The following is a 22,087-nucleotide window of genomic DNA, read 5'->3' on the forward strand; positions in this document are numbered from 1 at the left end:
AACTACTAATTTGTGTATTATTTGAATGAAACCTTGTTGGTCATGCACATAAATTACTGTGTGAAAAATATATATTTTAATATGTTGTTGCTACTGTTTTAAAATAATTTTTTTTGTGTGTTTAACTCTTTTTTTCTGTGAGGCCGGCTACACAGAAATATTATTTTTAATCTGGGCGAAATGAATTTTTCTATGAGTTCACCTAGACCGACAGAAAAAACATGTGTTTTTCTGTGCGTTTATTTCTTTTTTCTGTGTGGATTAACACACAAAAAAATTAGTTTTAATCTGGGCGAACACAATTTTTCTGTGCGTGTGAGACCCACAGAAAAATTGTTTCTGATGGTGAACCCACAGAAAAAAATCGATTTTTCTGTCATTATATTTCTGTGTGTATTTTTCTGACAGTATTTGCATTTTTTCTGTGTGTTTTCGCACACACAGAAAAAAACGAGATTCCAGTAGTGATAGAGGGAGAGTACAAACTAAATACATCACCATCTGAACGTGGCTAATGGAGATCGTGTGTGTGTGTGTGTGTCTATATATATATATATATATATATATATATATGTATTTGCTTTGTCCGTAGCAACACATGACCAGAGAACTAGTTTTTTGAGAGGCCGGTCGAGGTAGCACATGACATATACCTGCAGTATTAGCAATGACACATCAAGCGATTCCAAAAGGTGATTCCAGCTAGCTAGCTAGCTAGATGCATCCTTATTGGTTACGCTAGCTGCATGTAGGAGCCCGGCTGTGCACGCACATATGTCGGACGGAAAAGCACACTAGCGCATCAAAAACAAGCAAAGAAAGGTATCATCGGCAAGCTTTGCCGCTCTTTCACCTCCGATTAGCAATGCATGCATGCAGATGGCGACAAGAATCAAATCAATCCCTATCTGAGCAGCGACTCAAAGCGCGATTAAGCATTTAGTTGTTTCCACGCATGCACACCACCGTAGCGCGTGTGGTGCATATCGTCTACACACACAAACACAAATGTCTACGTGAATGCACGCCACCGATCAAGCATTCACGTACGTTCCCAGCAGCGCGTAGCAAGCAGCTAGCTTGGAAGGAGATGGCGGAGGCGATCATCGGGCCTCTGGTTGGGAGGCTGCAGGAGGTGGCCGTCGGCGAGGCCCGGGCGCTGGTCGGGGTGAACGCCGACATCCACCGGCTCCGGGACAAGCTCATGTGGCTGCAGGCCTTCCTCCGCGAGGCCGACACCAGACGCCGTGCCGTCACCCACGAAGTCACCAGGGTCTGGACGCTGCAGACGCGGGGCGACGTCTTCGACGCCGAGGACGCCCTCGATCATTACCATCTCCATGTCTGTCCAGGTATATACCCACCCACCTTTATAGTCGTCGATCCGCAGCACACAGCTTTAAGTAGTATACCAACAAGTTTCGCCAAGAACAACTACGACTTTGGATGACGGAGATAGTACTCCCCCAACCCCAATGCAAGTATGTTAGTCCCCATCAAGGTCGTGAAATACTTCCTCCGTTCCAAATATAAGACGTTTTAGCTAGCTTCCCTAAATACTACAGAGCTTTCTCTATGCAGTCAAAATGTCTTATAATTTGGAACGGAGGAAGTAATAGATTGGCGATACACTACCACAAAAACAATTCTAGAAGACAGCCTCTCTAATTAACATGAAAGGGCTATGCATATCTAACAATTACACTAGACAATCATATAGAGCAGTCTGTTCATGATCCTACAATCCACAAAATTGATGGCCTTCTTTCTTTGTTTCTTAGTTCTTTACCTTGCACACTGTTCCTTTTTATGCTGTTAATAAATTCCTGTAGAGGCCCCCACCCCTCCAGTTTTGTAAAAAAAAATGATGGCCGAATGGTTGCAACAGATCAGACAATTGATGTGGAGCAAATCTGAAATAATATACCATTTTCCCTTGTAATATCTCTACATTTTTTTGTTATGAACAGAGCTTCTTTTATATTTGCTCCAGCTCCACATAGGTTCACAAAAATCTTCTCTAGTTTATAATATGCTCATATATGCATTCTGAAGGTACCCAAGGTTGGGCTCGTCCTAGTATGATATGTCTTGAAACATTCACAACTCAAGTACGGATGAGACGTGGCCTATCTACAAAACTTAGAGCCATCAACATGAGGCTTGATGGCATCATTGAAAACAAAGAAAAATACAAGATAGAGGATTCCAATAAGAAGACAGATGTGACATGGAAACCTTCTACCTCAACATCTATACGTTACACTCATAGAAAGTTGTAAGTAGACAGATTACCTTTTGTACTTAACTATATTCTATAGCTGATTTCACTTGTGTCATTCCTATGGTAGGGAGTAAGAAATCACTACTTATGTGACAAGATCACTATTCTATAGATTTCTTTTCTACAAATAATCCAATAGAGATGAATTATTTGCCTTCCAACTTCCGTCCTCTTTCTTTTTTTAGTAAAAAATTGAGGAATGAAATGGGCGAATACCACATTCACTTACATTTCAGAATAATTTTGTGCCTTACTTGATTGATAGGGCACATTAATTATGTTGTCCTGGTCAATGGGATAGATAGATAAAAAATCTCGTTTGATTAAATTGAGCATAAATTCCTATCTAAGGAAACACACACCATAGTTCCCCCGGTGAGTACCAATGGAGGATCTTACTCTTCTGGTGGGTTATGTCTCCAATATATTCTCTTAAGTACATTGGTATCATCTTATAGTCGGTATGATGTTGTGCCACATAGTCTTGAGACGATTTAACAGGCAACTCATATAATGTGTAGTCTTTAGGTTGTCTTGTGTTAATTCCAAACAACCGCCTCTTTCCCTCACCCCCCCCCCCTCCCGTCGTCTCTCATCCACATCATCCAAAATCAAATGTGGTATTGGATGAGACAACATATATATAAGACTCCTTACAACCAATCACCAATGTACTTTCCCTTAGGTGGTAACAAACTAATTTTTGTGTGGTGGTTGAGTTGTGAGGGTGTGACTTAGCCACTATGGTTGAAATTGAATGGTTTTAGGAGTTCATTTGTAGGCATGTGATAGGAGCATTCGTGGGTATGCGATTGTGGTATGTCGTGTGGGGAGGAGAGTATTACGAGCAATGTCACCATTGTAACTGGTGGTGCAGCAATAGTTTTCTTATAAAGTAAAGACTTCACTATACTTTTAGAACATTAATAAGAGCTTTGAGAACTTTAACATGATTCAAGTTTCAGAAATATTAGACTGATTGTTTTAGTTCATTTTAAAGTTGAAACTTCAAGAATTCAAAAATATGATTCTTAGGTTTCAAATATAAGATTTCAAGTCTTAGAAAGTGTCAATGATTAAAAAGTTTACAATGCAAATTATTTTTATTATTAATTCATGATAGTGATATATTTAGGGTTCCCAGGTGGTAATATCCCCGCATCTAGTAATTTTTTTCATTATATCAAAAGCAGATTATTGCAACATATATGTTTTAGATCTAGCTAATCATATGATCTCATCTAAACTCCTAACTGTGTAGTAAGAAGGTTGTAACACCCTAAAATTTGCATTCTTTTAAAATAGTTAAATTTGATTTATCTATGTTATTATGTGTGCATTCAAATATAGGAAAATAATAATTTTTGTGAAATTAAAATCAATCATAAGGATATATACATGTTGATGCACTCATGCTGTAGCATTGTATTTAATATGTTGAGTGGTTTTGATTTAAACTCAAAAGGATTCAAAAATCATTTGGAAATGAAATTGGAAATTTGATTTGGAAAAAGAAAAGGAAATTATTTTCCCTCCCCCTCCCTTCCTCATTTTCGGCCTGCTGGCCCATTTCCCCCGCCAGCCCGCTCGCCTCCCTTCTTTCCCCCCTCCCGTTTCCTTCCTGGGCCGGCCCAATCAGGGCAGGCAATCGTTGCCGCCGCGCCTCCCCCTCCTGCTTTGCCGCTGACGGCCTGGGCCCGCTTGTCGGCGCCGTCACCCACCTCCTGCGCCCCGCGCCAGGTCAAGCCGCAACCGCCGCCGCGCCCACTTCGCGTCGTGGGAGCATCTTCCCCGGCGCCCCGGCCTTTATAAAGGAGCCGAGCCCTCGCCGCCCTCCCTGCTGTCTCCCCCGCTCCACTCCCGCACTCGCCCGAGCGCACGGAAGCTGCAACCGCCGGTGTCCGTTCCTTCGCGCGGTCCGCCGTCCCCGAGCCGCCATTCCTTGCCGTTCGTCGTCTCCGGTTCGTCATCACCTCGATTGACGCTGTAAGGATCTCCGCCTTGACCCCCTCTTTCTCCCAGTGCCTTCAATTTCATAAATCATGGCCTCCAGGACCCTAGACACGTGCGCCGGGGACCTCCGCGTCGTCGGCCATGGCGACCACCCCACCGACAGTGTCCTCCAGCCGCATTCTCGGCCTGGGCGAGGTCACCTGCACCTCCTCTCCCCCCCGGTGCCCTCGGTTCGTCGAACCATGGCCCGTAGACCCTGAACCGAGTGCGCCGGTGAGTTCCTCGTCGCCGGCCATGGTGCCCCGCCTGCCGGAGCCCTGTTCTGGCCACCGGCCTTCTCTCTCCCCCCCCCCCCTCAGCTCTAATCTAAGCCGTCCATCCATGATCCAATGGCCCAGGGTGGCCAATACCCCTTCGCGGGTCTTTTTGCTAAAGAGACCCCCAAGTATTGCCTAATTGAACCCACAGTCCTCGGCCGGTTTAAATATCCCAGATTTGATTTATTTAAATTCAAAATTAGTTCATTCTATTTACAGAAATGCCACTGCATTGTTTTGCTTATAAAATCATCGTTTTAGCTCTGAATCGACCCGTTCAAACTGCGTTAGATTCGTAATAAAGATCTCTACATGTTAATACCACTATCAAACTTGTTTGCAACATTTAAATTTTGAGGTTAGATTTAATTAAATAAATTCCTGTCTATACCACTATCAAACATGTTTGCAACATTTAAAGGAGCCGAGCTCGTCGCTGCCCTCCCTGCTGTCTCCCCCGCTCCACTCTCGCACTCGCCTGAGCGCACGGAAGCTGCAACCGCCGGTGTCCGTTCCTTCGCGCGGTCCACCGTATCCGAGCCGCCATTCCCCGCCATTCGTCGTCTCCGGTTCGTCCTCGTCTTGTTTGACGCTATAAGGATCTCCGCCTTGACCCCCTCTTTCTCCCAGTGCCTTTAATTTCATAAATCATGGCCCCTAGGGCCCTAGCCGCGTGCGCCGGGGACCTCCGCGTCGCTGGCCATGGCGACCACCCCACCGACAGTGTCCTCCGGCCGCATTCTCAGCCTGGGCGAGGTCACCTGCACCTCCTCTCTCCCCCGGTGCCCTCGGTTCATCGAACCGTGGCCCGTAGACCCCGAACCGAGTGCGCCGGCGAGTTCCTCATCGTCGGCCATGGTGCCCCGCCTACCGGAGCCCTGTTTCGGCCACCGGCCTTCTCTCTCTCCCCCTCAGCTCTAATCTAAGCCGTCCATCCATGATCCAATGGCCCAGGGTGGCCAATACCCCTTCGCGGGTCCTTTTGCTAAAGAGACCCCCAAGTTTTGCCTAATTGAACCCGCAGTCCTCGACCGGTTTAAATATCCTAGATTTGATTTATTTAAATTCAAAAATAGTTCATTCTATTTATAGAAATGCCACTGCATTGTTTTGCTTATAAAATCGTTGTTTTAGCTCTGAATCGACCCGTTCAAACTGCGTTAGATTCGTAATAAAGATCTCTACATGTTAATACCACTGTCAAACATGTTTGCAACATTTAAATTTTGAGGTTAGATTTAATTAAATAAATTCCTATCTATACCACTGTCAAACATGTTTACAACATTTAAAGGAGCTGAGCCCGTCGCCGCCCTCCCTGCTATCTCCACTGCTCCACTCTCGCACTCGCCCGAGCGCACAGAAACTGCAACCGCCGATGTCCGTTCCTTCACGCGGTCCGCCGTCCCCGAGCCGCCATTCCCCGCCGTTCGTCGTCTCCGGTTTATCCTCGCCTCGATTGACGCTGTAAGGATCTCCACCTTGACCCCCCTCTTTCTCCCAGTGCCTTCAATTTCATAAATCATGGCCTCTAGGGTCCTAGCCACGTGCGCCGGGGACCTCCGTGTCGCCGGCCATGGCGACCACCCCGCCGACAGTGTCCTCCGGCCGCATTCTCGGCCTGGGCGAGGTCACCTACACCTTCTCTCTCCCTCGGTGCCCTCGGTTCGTTGAACCGTGGCCCGTAGACCCCGAACCGAGTGCGCCGGCGAGTTCCTCATCGTCGGCCATGGTGCCCCGCCTGCCGGAGCCCTGTTCCGGCCACCGGCCTTCTCTCTCTCCCCCTCAGCTCTAATCTAAGCCGTCCATCCATGATCCAATGGCCCAGGATGGCCAATACCCCTTCGTGGGTCTTTTTGCTAAAGAGACCCCCAAGTTTTGCCTAATTAAACCCGCAGTCCTCGGCCGGTTTAAATATCCCAGATTTGATTTATTTAAATTCAAAAATAGTTCATTCTATTTACAGAAATGCCACTGCATTGTTTTGCTTATAAAATCATCGTTTTAGCTCCGAATCGACCCGTTCAAACTGCGTTAGATTCGTAATAAAGATCTCTACATGTTAATACCACTGTCAAACATGTTTGCAACATTTAAATTTTGAGGTTAGATTTAATTAAATAAATTGCTATAGGAAACCCCGTCTAAGTCATAACTTTCGTGTTTTAGCTCTGTTTTTTGTGGTCTTCGCGTTGACGTGATCGTAACGAGACAAAGAATCTTTTCATAAACATTTTATCTGGTTTCTATACTGCTGGTGTACTATTCTAACTATAGGTTTGTTTGCTTTGCATGAATGCCTTTGGAATGCTTGTATGTTGCTTTGTTGGTCGAGTTCAGACGGTGAGGAGAACGTTGGAGACCAAGAGTTCTTTGACGACCAGCAGGACCAGCAGGAGTTTGTTAACCAAGGCAAGTATAGCGTGGGATCTACCTTGATGTCCTATTCACCATTTATTAATTCTCATTTGCATGTGTCTAATTTTGATACCCGTAAGGACATCCTAGTGATTGAGAATCCTGTTTCCTTGTCTCCTATGGGTTATATGCATATGGGTAGTTTCCTAGCGCTCAATGTAACTGTACATAATCTACATAATGACTAAAGGTTCTAAAGAACGAAAATGTAAAATTTGCTTTTAAACAACTGAATTATAGGGCGAAGGAGCAAATGACTTTTGATCATGATGCTCTTGGCCCTCCATAAGGACTTATCTGTCGGCAAAAGCTGGGATTGATAGTGCAACCGTGAGAGTCACATGGCTCTGACTTTAGCTCAGTAATAGGACTTTTCTAGCTTGTTAGAGGTTACCTTTATGGCGCAAAAGGGGCTTGCCATGTTGGGTATAGGGCTGCCTCTATTCTTATGTGTATAGCCACGATGGAGATGTGCCATAGGAAAGGGGGTTCCTACATCTGCCTGCCGAGGAAACCTAGCGGCCCTAACTTGTTAGGGAAACCTATGAAATGGCTTCATAGTGTACCCCGCCCACTCACTTTGGCAGTGTTATGGGAGTAATTAACCCGGGCATAGGGGAATCACGACTCACGGTGAATGTGCACAACCTCTTACAGAGTGTTACAAACAGTTATAACAGCCGTGCTCACGGTCACGAGCGGCCCGGAAAACTCACAGAATAAATGGTTACTTATTGATGTTCATTTATGATGTTTCTACGATGATAATATGATTCAATTGTTTCTGATATCTGATCATGTGGGTTTAATTGGAGCTTAAGCACAACTTGATAATAGTTGATAATAAAATCTTGACTTACTAAAAGTGCTAACCACAGTAAACCAGAGTCACCCTTTTTGAGCTTTCATAACCCCATGTTATCTTGTTAAGTACGGGAAGTACTTACACTTGTTTACTTTCAATATTTGGATAAAAATCCCGAATGGGTAACATATGTCAATGGATATGAGGAGTTTCCAGAGGACTTTTAGGCTTGTGGTCAACCAGTTGACCATCCCTATGTTGGAGCTACCATAAGAGAGCTACCTTTTTATTTTCCGCTGTGTTGTGTAAGACTATGTGCTGGTATTAATCGTGATGTAAGATACACCGTGATGATACTTTATGTAATTTGTCAACTTATGTGTGTGACTGATCCCTGGGCACACATGAGTTTTATGCATTCAATTTTATCCTTAAAATTGGGTGTGACAAAGGTTCTTGATTTGGATATGATATGGTGTCTTATCGGCTAGCTCCTAGTCTTTTTTGCAATCTAAGTTTGACCTCCCCTGTAATGTACCCCACCTAATGCTTTTATAGTTGGGTTAAGGGGAGATATGTTATACACAGAGTCCCAAGTGAAAAAGTTTGGATCATACTTTTCAAAATATTTAGGAATGTTTCCTTGTCTAGGGATATCTTTTGTATAACGCGACTAATAGCCAAACTACCTACATGTACCTTGTTTTCCTACCATGAAAGTTGTTTATTACCAGTAATAATGAACATGAGGGTATGCCCAATAATTATTAGGTGGGGTTATATATGCTTTGGATCTAGAGCTAGATAGTAACACAAAAGACACAAATTTAGATGGGTTGGGGCCCTCAGAATGAGTTAATACCATATATATGTCTCGTGTTTGGTGGTTTATATTGCTTGTTTTTTTATGTAGATGTGGATGTTTTCTAGCCTCTATTGGCTCTGTCCTAACCTAGGGACCCTACATGCCTTATATAGTTTGGGGGTAGGGTTACATGGTCGATTTTCTTTCCTAGTTGGATAAGGTATGGTTCCTATTGATATAGAATCCATTTCTGAAAGTAATGGAAGTCATTCTCTTATAGGAAATGGTTCAAAAATCGCTATTCCACCTTTTAGGTTAAGGTATCATGAAAAGTGATACATGTGAAGATTGTGTATTTTAGTCACATTCACATCCATTTTTTGAGTCCATGATATAACTACATTATATTGGATGGATCTTCCACTTATTTAGCTAAGAAATAATAGACGCAGAGGTGGATAATAGATCGATATGAAGATCATGAGCTAGTGCATAATGAAACTGCTAGTAGTCGTGAATAACCCCTTCATTCCCTAATCAAAGATTGGAGAAAGAAGATCTAAGAGGGGCCTATAGAGAATAATTCAAATAGTTAATTAAGTTTAGAAGGCTATTCCATAATTAAATTCCGATAAAAAATACTTAGTCTCTTAAACAAGACATTCTAAAACTTAGAGAATTCTAGTCATTAGGATTTCCTTTTATATGAAGTAAGCAATATTTGTCAAAAAAAAGTAAGCAATATTTGAGAATTTCCTATAAATATAGGTTTTATTTGGAATTCAATCAATCAACTATGAAACAAGAGAGCTCTTTTATTTTAACAAAAAGAAATACAAAATTAACAAAAATAGATACAAAAATGATTATAAACTAAAATGAATCAAACTTGTTTTGTATTTTAATAATTTTTAGCTAATAACTAGATAACAAAATTCTTTGATTAACCTTTTGAATTTAAGCAACTAAACCCATTCTCTATTTTGGAACATGAAGAGATATACATGCTAGTTATCTCAAAGACGACTTCAGGTGTTCTAGGTGGCAATACTATTGACCCTAGACCAGCCCTAGTTGTGGTAGCCACAACGTAGTCCCTTTCAGGGTAATTGTTCGCAGGTTTTTACGATTATAAGTGAAAATTGAATAGTCTAGTTTCATAAAAAAAAGGAGGGTTCAGTTTCTACAGGAAGAGCCATGAGTTCATCGGTTCTGATATATCCATACATTGATGCGTACTCAACTTTTGTGCCAACACATGGGTTCTTAAAGGCAGCCCATCGCTACTAAAAAGGATTTTCGGAGAGTCCTTCATTAATTTATTCATAGGTGGTGCTTAACTTCCATTCAATGGGTCCAAGGACCCATGCTACCTCTGTAAATCGATTTATAGAGGTAGTGTGACGGCAGTCTTAAGATGCATGCCTCAGTATTGTGCATGTAGTGTTATAAGTGGTATCCCTTCTCGCTTTTATTTACAGAGTAACTTTGGCTGACCGAGGCATATATTGACTGAAAGAAGTGGAAAATGATTTTCATTTTTTCTTAAGAAATATCGATAGGCAATGGATAGATTGTATTTGGCACTATGTTTGATTGTCAACTTACTCTTCAGACTAAACTTAATGGTTGAATCTCAGGGATGATGTCCACGATTCAGATGCGGTGATATATGTGGAGGAACACAACCAATTAGAGGAAGCCCTTGTTAATAACTTAACTGAACACCAATAGGGCAAAGAACACTATCCAGTCATGATCACTGTGTCCGGAGAAAGTGGTATGGGCAAGACAACTCTTGTGAGAGACATATACAAAAAAATGGAAAAGAAGAAAGTGTTTGAAGTGCAAGCCATGGAAAGTTTTGCGCCTTATTTGACTGCTCCCAACATCCTTCAACAAATTACTCAGCAACTGACAGAAGACGACATGGATTGCCCTAAAGAATTGGCACAGGAGATGCAGCAAAATAAATTCAAAAATAAGAAGTACCTGCTCGTGATAGATGGTGAAGTCAGTGGTACTGAATGGAAGCACTTTTTGACTAGCATCCCAGTTGGGCCTAGGGGTAGTAGAGTAGTGCATATCACACAAGATAAACCAGAAGAGCCATCTAGCAGCTACCATCATGTCACCATTCAGTTAAAAAAAACTTACAGAAGATGCTACCATGTCATTGTTTTGTCAGAGGCTACCTAAGGAACTGCAAGATAAAAAACTTAAGAAGTACCAAAAGAGTATTTTCAAAATCACCCAAGGGTTACCTTTGGCGGTTGTTCTTTTATCAGGAATTGTGCAAACCAAGGTGTTCCCAAGTGATTGGGTGAAGGTTTTTCACTACCTTAAGTCCAAGCCATCAGCGAATCTTGAAAGCATGCTGTCACTTTGCTTTGATGATCTTCCACATGAGCTAAAATGTTGCTTCCTCTACTTTGCTGCGTTGCCAACCAACACTACAATTGAGGCACGCAGCTTGGTATTTATGTGGGTTGCAGAGGGATTTCTAAGTTCAAAGGGCAGGAAGACAATGGAGAAGATTGGCTAAATCTACCTATCTGAGTTGATTAATCAGAATCTTGTCAACCGAGTGAAAATGGATGATGATTCCAGTTTTGGGAGTATGTCGGTCACAATCCAAAACAAAGTCCATGACTTTTTGCAGATAGAAGCACAAGAAGCAAGCTTCGTGGAGGTCCATAGCCATGATGATATCCCTACATTAACTAGTGCTCGCCGCCTCTCTCTGCAGAACTACACTGACAAATATGTTGTCCTAGCCCATCGATTGCCAAAGCTACTGTAACACCATAAAATTTGCATGGTTTTAAAATAGGAGAAAATAATTTAATTATGCATTTTGTGAGCATTGAAATTTAGAAAAAATAATAACTTTGTTAAAATTAAAATCAAATATAGGTCTACATACATGTTTATGCATTCATGCTGCTGCATATTTGTTTTTGTGACGACTGTATTTGAGCAAAACTTCAAAAGGATTCAAATTAGATTTGAATTTGTATTTCAAAATTGGGTTGGAAAATTAGTTTAGAAAAAGAAAAGAAAAATTTACCCTCTCCCTGGCTTATGGCCCACACTACACCACAACACCAAGATTAGCGATGGACGGTCTGACGCTAAAAGTGGCTACAGCGACAGACAATCTGACGCTAAAAAGTTATAGCGACAGACTTCTGCAGACGATATAAGTCCTATCGCTAAAAATCTTTAGAGTCAGAGAGTCCGTTGGCCTGAATTTTTTTAGAGACAGATAGTCCATTGCTACTTTTTGGCGACAGATGCTCTGTTACAAGACATATACCGACAGATCATCCAACAGTCCATGTATTTATAGCGACAGATTATTCTACAGGACAATATAAATATATAAAAAAATAAATACAATGAGAAAATATGTAGCACATATCATACCCAGATTCAAGCTTAAGGTTCATCACAAAAAGATATAAAAACGCATACATCACATGGAGATCAATACATATATAACATACAATCTTGCACAGTACATCATCCAGATCGAAGATGTTCTAAACCCTGAATAGTTATGATCAAAAGGACACGTGTCATAAGAGCACAACAATGTGTAATAGGCAAACTTGCTTCCAATTATAACTTAGAATGCAAGTGACTGGAAGCCTAGAAAAGGTGAAGAACTAAGTGTGAGAGGCCACCCTTTCAAGGTCAAATTGTTCCCCACCTGATTAGAGCCTGCCAAGCATGAAAACGAAGATGGAAAAGTATGTTACAAACACAACAGTGCAGCCCTTGCGTTGTTCGAGAAAAAAAACAGTGCAGCCCTTAAAATCTCCATTAGACATGCAGACTAAAGAATATCGCAAGGTTATATTTTTATTTTGAATTCTACATTCAGAAGGGCTTTAGTTGTGAAAAAAACAAGTGATTGTACTAAATAGAAGCATCAAATAACAAGAGAGTTCGATGTCAGACACCTGATGCTCCAAATAGTGATCCATCTGCACCTGCAGCTCTCAGGTTCAAAGCTACATTCGTTTCTACCTTCATATCCTGATAGAAACTTCCCCCATCAATTATGGATATTAACAATAGAAGGATATAATATATGAATATAAACTATCAACCTGTGTTGATCCCAGAAGTGGCTGGCTCCTGACCTGAGCTTGCAGTAATGAACCAGACACGCCACCAGCTGATCTTGTCTTGCACAGTACATATCATACCCAAATTCAAGCTTAAGGTCCATCACATAAAGATATAAAAACACATACTATCACATGGAGATCCATACATATATAACATACAATCTTGTCTTGCATAGTACATCATCCAACAAGGTCAGCCACCAAAAGATCACATGAATGCACACCCAGCAAGCAATACTAGTAGTTTGTGTTTGACATACTAAGGTTTGTGCACACAATCATTTCTAGGAACTCAAAAACCAAAAGCAATGGCTTGCCAACACTAGAGCCTCCACCAGGTTATGTGCATAACCATTTTCCAGAAACTCAAGCCAAAGACTGCCCAACACTTCTTGAAAAATATAACAACCATGTAATTAGGCTGCATTGAGCATGGTCTATGGCAGTAAGAAATGAGAAATCAAATCCAATACTTGAGCATTTATTTTATAAGTGTCACTATTTTTTACTGATACTGTTATTGTGCCAGACCTGAATTACAGACATCGAAATGCCCAGATGGCAAGCAGAGCAATAGTGGAACTTCACACCCACATATATTTCAAGACAAGGTACATATCTTGATTGTAGATGACATAAGTGTGTGGTAGGTTAGAAGTAGATAATATTGAAATGTGACAAGGATGGTGGCAAAAAGTAACGACATCAAGTCTGTTCAAGCCTTAAGGATTGTGTACATTGTTTTCTGACTGCCTAACTCTTTACCGTGCAGGCCAACTGACACTGAAGCTAGGATAGTAAAAATCAAGGCAAATGGTTTCATAGTATTTCTCTAATCAGGTTTGGCATAGAAGGGCCCATCTACCTTACTCCAAAGGGAGACAAAGGTGGTGATTGGGTAGTTAACGAGGTGCACCAGAGAGTAACCAAGCCCGGAACAAACATCAGCTTGCATGTTCATATTTTTTTTTGTGGGAAAATGTGATAGGAATCTGGCAACACAGTCAAACATTTTCAGAAGTCATTCAGACGGCATTTCCAACTTCTCTGTGTGGGGTCAGGACGTGGTATCAATTTTAAGGAACAAAATTGCACTAACTTCCCTATCGAGACCAGCAAGTGAAGTAAGATTTTCCTTTTTGTAACAGGCAACATTGTTCAATCTTGAAAGAATTTACTGCTTCCAAGTTCCAGCAGTAGTGTAACTCCCATTTAGCAATTTTTATAAACTATATGAGATGGAAATCTAATTGGCTCTCATGAAAGTGATTTCCATTTATTTTTAAGCAGATTGGACATCAGCAGCTTGCACTTCAGAACTTGTATTCGGCTGACAGAGGGGTGAAACACAAAAACCTATCTGTCCTTTCAACTATTGCTATGCTTCCTTTGTCAAGGTTGTTTGTGGTTGGAACTGAAGATGGATTCCTCAAAATGTGCCACTAGGTGCTTCACCAGTACTGGAGTACTGGTGACCATCTCTCATTGTGAAGTTTTGGTAGTTTCTCTCTTTCCATCTGTTGAGTTGAATTTTGTGGTGGAGCCTGGTTATAGTTGGTGTTTCATTTTGCTGTGTGTGTGTGTGGGTGGGGTGGGGGGATAGGGCATATCACGCTTCATTTCATTGTTTTTGATGAAAGTCCGATAAAAGCTGAAGTAATAAATAGACTGATAAAAATGGAGTATATGTTGGAGAACTTGTATCGATATTTTACTGTAGCATACTATATAGCCTATCTTGTTGTCAGGCACATCGCTGCGCCTGTCGATTGGGCATTGGCCTGCTCTGCCAACCAAGCTGAGGGGCGCCTTGAATTCTAGCTTTACTCTGCCTGATTCGCTGCAGACCTGGGACGGATAGGATTCTGGTGGGTTATATGTGGGTAGTTGGGTAGGCACAAGTAAAGAGGCTTTACTACACTCTGAAACCCCAAAGCTGCAACTCACCCTCATATGAAAAATGTACAGCTGAATTGTAACATTAGTGTTTTCCCAGCCTCTTACACCTCCAGCCCATTCTTTAATTCAACATTGGTGTGATTTTCGATTTGTAACACTAACCACATGGTCAGGATTTTGTAGTGTCAGATAGTTTTTCTCAATACATGGGCGGTCTCTATGCATGGAAGCTTAGTTTCTGAAACTGGAGTATTTTAGCTTCTTAATACCCTATAATGACATTTAATTGGAAAATGACTAGTCAGTGGTAGGGTTTGCACTTGTTAAGTGATTGATAATTTCTGCCATTCTGTGGTCAACATCTCCATTGACATTTACTAAACTACTGCAAGGCTCACAAAATTCTAAACCTTGTCTTACTTCCAAGTGGACTAATTATCAAGGAGAACCAACCATTGGTTGGGATGATGCTCTAAGTGCATTGTTGATAGGTTGTTGCTGTGCTGCTTCAATAATTTGGATCTCCTTTCCCCCTATATGGTTTACTATGATACTATCTATATTACATATTTGTTTGTCCATAGGACCATGTTGCACAGAATGGCTCGCGTGGAGTACCCATGCCATTATCCTCAAGGTTCATATAATAATTTCTATGATGGGGCTGTAAAGTATGAAACTCTGGAACTAACTAGACTAAGACAGTTCCTGGTGGGGCTGTAAAGTGTTCGAACCATTTATTTAATCAAATTGACATTGCAGATTTGAACTAAAAAATAAAATCTGAACTAATTGTCAAGTTCATATAATAATTTAAAATGACAGCGCCAAGTGACCCATTATAATTATTGCTAGCTACTGGCGACATTTAAATTCCTTATTCTATTTGCCATGGCAACCAGTTGGTTATTACTCTAGTACTCTGTCCATCAATGTAAGACGATCTCATGCACTAACTAAAACCTGCTCACCACCCAGCAGCACTACTAGCTTGTACTTGCATATGTAATTGAGCTGTTATTTTCTGTTCACTTGCAGCCTCTATTCACTTTGTCAGCCTCTAATTTAGGGACATACCTGCATTGCCCTTGAGAGGTGTACTAGATGCCTTCTTGCATTCCTTTATCTATCACAGATAGGTTTAATTAGGACATTGGTCATGCATCACAGATCAAAACAAAATGAAAATTATGTCAAGTCTAGTTTATTACTTTATTGTATGGCCATGCAATGCTCATCTTGAGAGCACTAGCCATAGTCTGCATCTCGCCATAAGTCCGAGGCAGCATAGCATCCCTTCTCATCACAACATTGACAACTACTTCACAATATTCATTCCCAAGAGGCTGGCCTCCTACCATGGTGTTTGGATTAGTTGAAATGACTGTTCCCCTAGCCACAGCTAACTCAGATCTCAATATAGCAAATAATATCACATCCTTTCCAACCTAAAATAAATGATGCGCCCATAAGAATTTTAAAGCAAGGAACGTATATGAAACCACAAAAGAATGTACGAAGACAGGAAGATTACAAGGTTATCATGAAAGCGAGGGCCATCATTTGTTGCTGTAGTTGTCTTGTTTATAGGTGAATAGGCTGCATCATGTCTATGGGGGAGCAAGCTCTCATCAGTTTCAGCCTGAAGTAAAGATACACTCATGAGAACTATTTAAAATCACAGAGAAACATTGCTGCAGCATTGCAAGATTACATGTATATCATTTGTAAAGCGAGGGAGGATATCATTTGTTGGTGTAGTAGTCATGTTAATAACTGAACAGGCTGCAACAGGACTAGGGGGCAGCAAGCTCTCTTCCATTTCAACCTGAAACAAATGATGCACTCATGAGAACTATAAAACATGGAACATTTTTGAAATCGCAAAGACAAACATTGCAGCAGAAAGGCAAGATTACATGTGTATCATTTGCAAAGTAAGGGTGGATATCACTTGTTGGTGCAGTAGTCATGTTCATAGCTGATCGGGCAACAGCAGGCCTAGAGGGGGGCAAGGTCTCTTCCATTTCAACCTAAAATAAATGATGCACTCATGAGAATTGTAATGCAGGGAACATTTTTAAAATCACAAACAAATACTTTGCAAGGGCATAGGAAGATTACATGTGTATCATTTGCAAAGCAAGGGCGAACATTTGTTGTTGTTGTAATGTTCATAGTTGATCGGGCTGCAGCATGCCTACGGGGGAGCAAGTTCTCATCCTCCTCGCCATAGTCATCATAGTCTTCATCCTCTACATAATTATCATAGTCTTCACGCCGAAGAGCATTATGTGCCTCGTCAATAAGTCTTTCATATGTCGAACTCTACACAAGAATCGGAACAATAATATTCATTGGCTGCTACTAGAGAAATGTATGTGCAGATTACGACATGTAAAGAGATAATTTAGTTCGAGTTCTTTACCGCATACTGTCGTGAATTAGAGCCATGCTGTGACAGGACTTCAACATTTGTCCTTCCTTGTGCCATCCTTTCCTCTTCCAATTCCGCAATGCGTTGCTCAAGAGCTCTGTTCTTACTTTCAGCTTTCTGTCGAGCAAAAATTTCCATTTGCATCCTTGTTGACATGAGTGCTTTGAGCCCTGGGGTACCAATCTCTTGGGGAGTTGGTCCTAGACCCAAAACACGAACACGTCCTCTTGGCTCCTTTGCTCCACAAACAGCAGCATATGCATCGCCTTCTTGACCAAAGGGAGAGCCTCAGCCTGCCAAGGATTTATGAGAATGTAACATCCTAAAATTTGCCTCTTCTGAAAACAGGATTAAAATGATTTCTTTGTGAATTTTTGTGCACATGAAATATAGGAAAATAAATTTTTTCATTAAATTAAAATTCATCATAAGGTTTAGCAACATGTTTGTGCATACATGCCGACACATTTGTTTCTTTGAATTGTGTGGAATTGATTCAAATTGAAAACATTTGAAATGCTTTTGAAAAATAAATTTGAAAATGGCTTTGAAGTAAAAGAAAAGAGGGAAAAAGAGAATTAGAAAAAAAAATAAAAGAATTTAAAAAGGTGTAAAATCAATTTTTGGAGAACTTACTAAAATCCCTCATTTTTAATTAAGTTGAAAAGTGTATTTGAAACCTTATTCAAATTTGATTTGATTCATATTTGAATTCGGTTTGAGAATGGAAAAGGAAAAGAAGAAAAAACTCTCCCTCTCTCTGTCTTCAGCCTGTGTGCCGCGGCAGCCCAGCGCTTCTTTCCTTTCTCTCCTGGCACCGGCCCAGTCTCCCTTTGCTCCCTTCTATTCGGCCGGCTGTAGTCCAGCTTCATCCGTGCGCCAATTCGCCCGCGCGGCCTGCTCTTCCCGGGCCCTGTGGCTCGTTCCTGAACCGGCCCAATGCTCTCTCCTTCCTCCTCACTCTCTCGGCCCAAGCTAAAGGCCACAGCCATAGCCCAGCTTCGCTCAGCTGCGCCCGCGCGTCCCTTTCCTCTCTCCGACAGCCCTGGGCCCGTTCGTAAGATCTTTCTCCTACCTTTCATCGCCGCGCTGGACTCCAGCTGCAGAGAGTCCCACGCTGCCCCGCCTCGCTCACTTGCCGTGCGCCCCACGTGAAGCGCCCCATATAAGCCGAGCCCTGGTACCGCTACGCCCTCGCCGAATCCTAGCGCAAGCCGTCGCCTCCATCCGAGCTCATACCGTCGTCGCCGTTGACATCGCCTGCCGTTTCACCGCCGTCCATGCCCGACCTCGCGCTGCTGCCCAGTTGAATCTCACCGAGGAGCCGAGCCTGTCCGCCACGGCATCCTGCTGTTTCTCCGTCAACTCGAGCTAGCCGAAGATCTTTACCCCGTGGAAGTCGCTGCTGCTCCGCCAAGCCCGGTGCCGCCTCCGGTCCATCTCCGTTCAGTGCCCAGCTCAGAAGCGCGGACACGGTAGGGAAGGGGCGTATCCCGTATCGAATACATATCTGATATGGATACGCCTGGGATATGGCCGGGATACGTATCCGCGGCATATCCGCGTATCCCATCTTAGTTGGGCCAGAAACTGACGATCGGAAACGTTTCCGCCCAGTCGATACGGCCCAGCCAGCCCAATAGGTTAATACCATCCCACCTTTCCCCTGCTCCCATCCATCTCCCGACCCCTCCCAGTCTCTCCCACGCGCAGCCGCCTCTGCCTTCGCCTCACGCAGCCGCCTCCGCCTCGCGTAGGTCCACCTCCCGCCGGCCACCAGTCCACCTCCGACCTCGCCGGCGACCAGCCTCCGCCCTCATCGCCAGCCCACGCAGCTCGTCCCTGCAGAGCCCGTCCCCTTTCGCCACGCACGCCTTGAGGACGGACGCGAGCGTGCACCCGTCGGGCGCCTATCCTAGGGCCGCTGACGCCCGCATGTCACCGTAGACCCGCAAGGCCTCGTCGGCGCTCCAGGACGAGTACGTCCCGACAAGCGCCTTCCAGGAGAAGACGGTCCGGGCGGGCATTCCGTTGAACAGGCGACAAGGGCATCCCCGACCAGCCTCGTGCCCCTGCGATGGCGGGTCGGAGACTGCACCCTGCCTCGTGTCCCCTGCTTAGGTGAGTTTCTCTCCCTCCCCAATCCAATTTAGATCTGAGCCATCATTTGACTTCTCCCCTCCTCCAAACTGCCGCACTGGGGAGCACCCACCAGTCCACCATGGCCGCAGCTAGCTCCCGCAATGCAGGGGAGAGATGCAGGGGAGAGGACGATTCAACAACAAAGCAAGCTCCTGGAGACATCCCATGAGTACATCCCCTTCCCCATTCTGGATCTACTCTGCTGCAGTTCTTGTTGCTTGGTTTTGTTTGTAACCCTCCCTGATTAGTATTGGCCATGCTTGATAGCTTGCATGCAGTAGATGACCTCTCCAAATTTGGGTCCTAGCATCGGGTCTGTGGCCAGCGGCCACAACCACAACATACGATAGGGTGGCTCTTTGTTCCTGACTTCTCATGTTCTAGAATTTTAGGAATTGGGGATTCATCCAGTATGGTTGGACTTGGATCATCTGTGAAAACAAGAAACCTACGAGGTAATCTGGTGATGTATATATCACGTATGATTGCATGTAGAGTACTGAACTAATGATTAATTGATTAGTGATTACTCAAGTTATAGACTTTCAGAATTTTAATTTACATTATTACTTATTTATTAAAAAAATTGTAAAACGTATCCACGTATCATGTTTTCTGGGAAATTGCCGTATCCACGTATCCATATCCTTCCGATACCGATACGCGTATCCGTATCCGTGGCCGTCGCTCTCTCGGTATCCCAGTGCTCTCCTTTTGGTCAACCGAGGCCCTAGGCCTTTTCTCTAGCTGTTCTGGCGAGCTCTGGTCGCCGCCATACATGGCACCACCGGCCGTGAGCCATGCATGCGTTGCCGTGATTCAAGTTGCTAGCTAGCTTGATGACATCACGTGACATCATGTATACGTTTTGTGGCTGTTTTCCTTTAAAAAACAAATCCATAAATACAATGGAAATACACATATACTTACGATCATCCTGAGCCGTCCATCTGGAGATCTGTGGCCCAGATTAGAAGATACCCTTTCGCTAGTATTTTTATTAAAGAGCCCCTCTATTTTCGGCAAATTAACCCACAGTCCATGACGTATCCCCACAATACGTTTTCTTCTTTTGGAAAGCGTAGTTTCTTCGGTTTAGATCCAAAATACGTTTTCACTTATTTATAGATTTGCCACTGATTTTGTTTTAGCCATAACTTCTCCGTTTTAACTCCGATTTGATCCGTTCAACTTGCGTTAGGTTCGTAATTCCATAATCTACATGTTCATACTACTGTTAGATATGTTTTCAACTTTTAAAATTCGAGGTTAGATTTAATCTATTATTTTAATAAAGGAAATCTTGCTTATTTCATATCTTTTGCGTTTTAGCTCCGAATTGACCCGTTCAAGTTGTGCTAGATTCATTGCAACGAGATCTACGCATTAGTAACGGTGTTTACCATATTACTATTTCTAAAATTTCATGGTTTAACTCCTAACTTGAATAAATATTATGCAACTGGATTTTATAAATAAAATATGATTTGTTTTACTTTAGTTTTATAATTCAAATCTAAATTTTACTTAATTCAATTTATATAAGCTTTTATATAGTTAACACACATGAAGCTTATAGTTTTATATTTTCTCTTATGAGTAGATCTTTCGGTAGCCATTTCTTTCAAACCGTAGCTCCGATTAGCGTGTCTCTCGCGACTGTGTGCTCGTAGCAATGCGTAGAATTATGATTCAAACTCCTTTACCTATTTTTCTATGATTGTTATACTGTTCTAATTTAGATCTATTGTTTGCTTTGTGTATGATTGCATGGATGCTTGTGTGGTGCTATATGATCTTATCTAGTCGGTGAGTTATACGTGGTGAATCAAGAAGCACATCTTTGAAGTTTTGGACTTGAAGAAGGATCTAAGTTTAAGGCAAGTATAGCATGGAATCTTACTTGTTGTCCTATACACCTTTAATCATTTAATTCATATTGCATGTGTCTACCTTGATTGCCACTAAGGATTTCCTAGTCTTTTGTACCTGCGCCTTGTTACCTATGGGGTATTGCATTGGGTAGTATGATGCTAGTGCTCAACTAAAGCCATGATCTTGTAACTTGACTAATGGTATATGCAATAAACACTAGACGATGCTTTTTAGCAACAAGGAACAAGGGGGCTAGAGCATTGGGTTGTTTTATGGTGCTCTAGATTCCTCTCCCTGAGGACTTATCTGTAAGTGATCATCCGGGACTTACAGTATAGCTGTGAGGTCTACATGGCTCTGGCTTTAGCTCAGTATAAGGACCTTTTCTAGCTTGTTAGTGGTTACCTTTATGGCGCAAGAGGAGCTCCGGTTTGTATTATCTCGGCCTACCAAGAGGGTGCACTTTGGTTTCTTGGTATTTTGTTAGTCACTCCTTGGAGGGGGGCTCATGCTTATTGATGGGGAAACCTTAGCGGCCCTAACTTGTTAGACGAACCTTTGAAAGGCTTCATAGTGAACCTTGCCGACCTTCCTTGGTAGTGGGTCAAGGGGCTCGTGACCTTGGGTGAAAGGGTAAATCACGACTCACAGTGAAAGTGTATAACCTTTGCAGAGTGTAAAACTGGTATATCAGCCGTGCTCACGGTCATGAGTGGCCTTGGAACATTTACGAAATAGATGATGAAATATATGCTACTGATGATAAAGATGCTCACTAATAATTACTGTTTATGCTATTCATTATTCATGTTTACCTGATCATGTGTTTATATGGCTTGTGATAAACTTGTTGCTTCTCCTTTGCTAAAATTGTAACAATTAAAAGCTAATCGTAGTTAAACCAGTGTCAGCCTTTTGAGCCTCATGGACCCCATGTTATATTTGTTGAGTACGACATGTACTTACGCTTGCTTTATTTTTCACATATTTGGATAAAAATCCCGGATGGGTAC

At 42.5% G+C, this 22,087-nt stretch overlaps 1 protein-coding gene and 1 pseudogene across 1 annotated transcript; one reads left to right on the plus strand and one right to left on the minus strand.

Annotated features, from left to right (window-relative positions):
• The first annotated feature begins 1,090 nt into the window (after positions 1-1,090).
• The window catches only part of LOC136509504 (putative disease resistance RPP13-like protein 2), a 35,401-nt pseudogene continuing 14,404 nt past the window's right edge, over positions 1,091-22,087 (plus strand).
• Positions 15,535-17,281, minus strand: LOC136509373 (uncharacterized). Its single transcript, XM_066504194.1, has 8 exons — positions 17,049-17,281; positions 16,775-16,948; positions 16,540-16,653; positions 16,335-16,448; positions 16,155-16,262; positions 15,832-16,068; positions 15,698-15,746; positions 15,535-15,542 (listed from the first exon to the last, which is right to left on the minus strand). Exons 1-8 carry the CDS (start codon positions 17,211-17,213, stop codon positions 15,535-15,537), a joined length of 969 nt encoding a protein of 322 aa, XP_066360291.1. The 5' UTR covers positions 17,214-17,281.

This window comes from Miscanthus floridulus, chromosome 15, assembly GCF_019320115.1.
Source record: "Miscanthus floridulus cultivar M001 chromosome 15, ASM1932011v1, whole genome shotgun sequence".
NCBI classification, from domain to species: Eukaryota; Viridiplantae; Streptophyta; class Magnoliopsida; order Poales; family Poaceae; genus Miscanthus; species Miscanthus floridulus.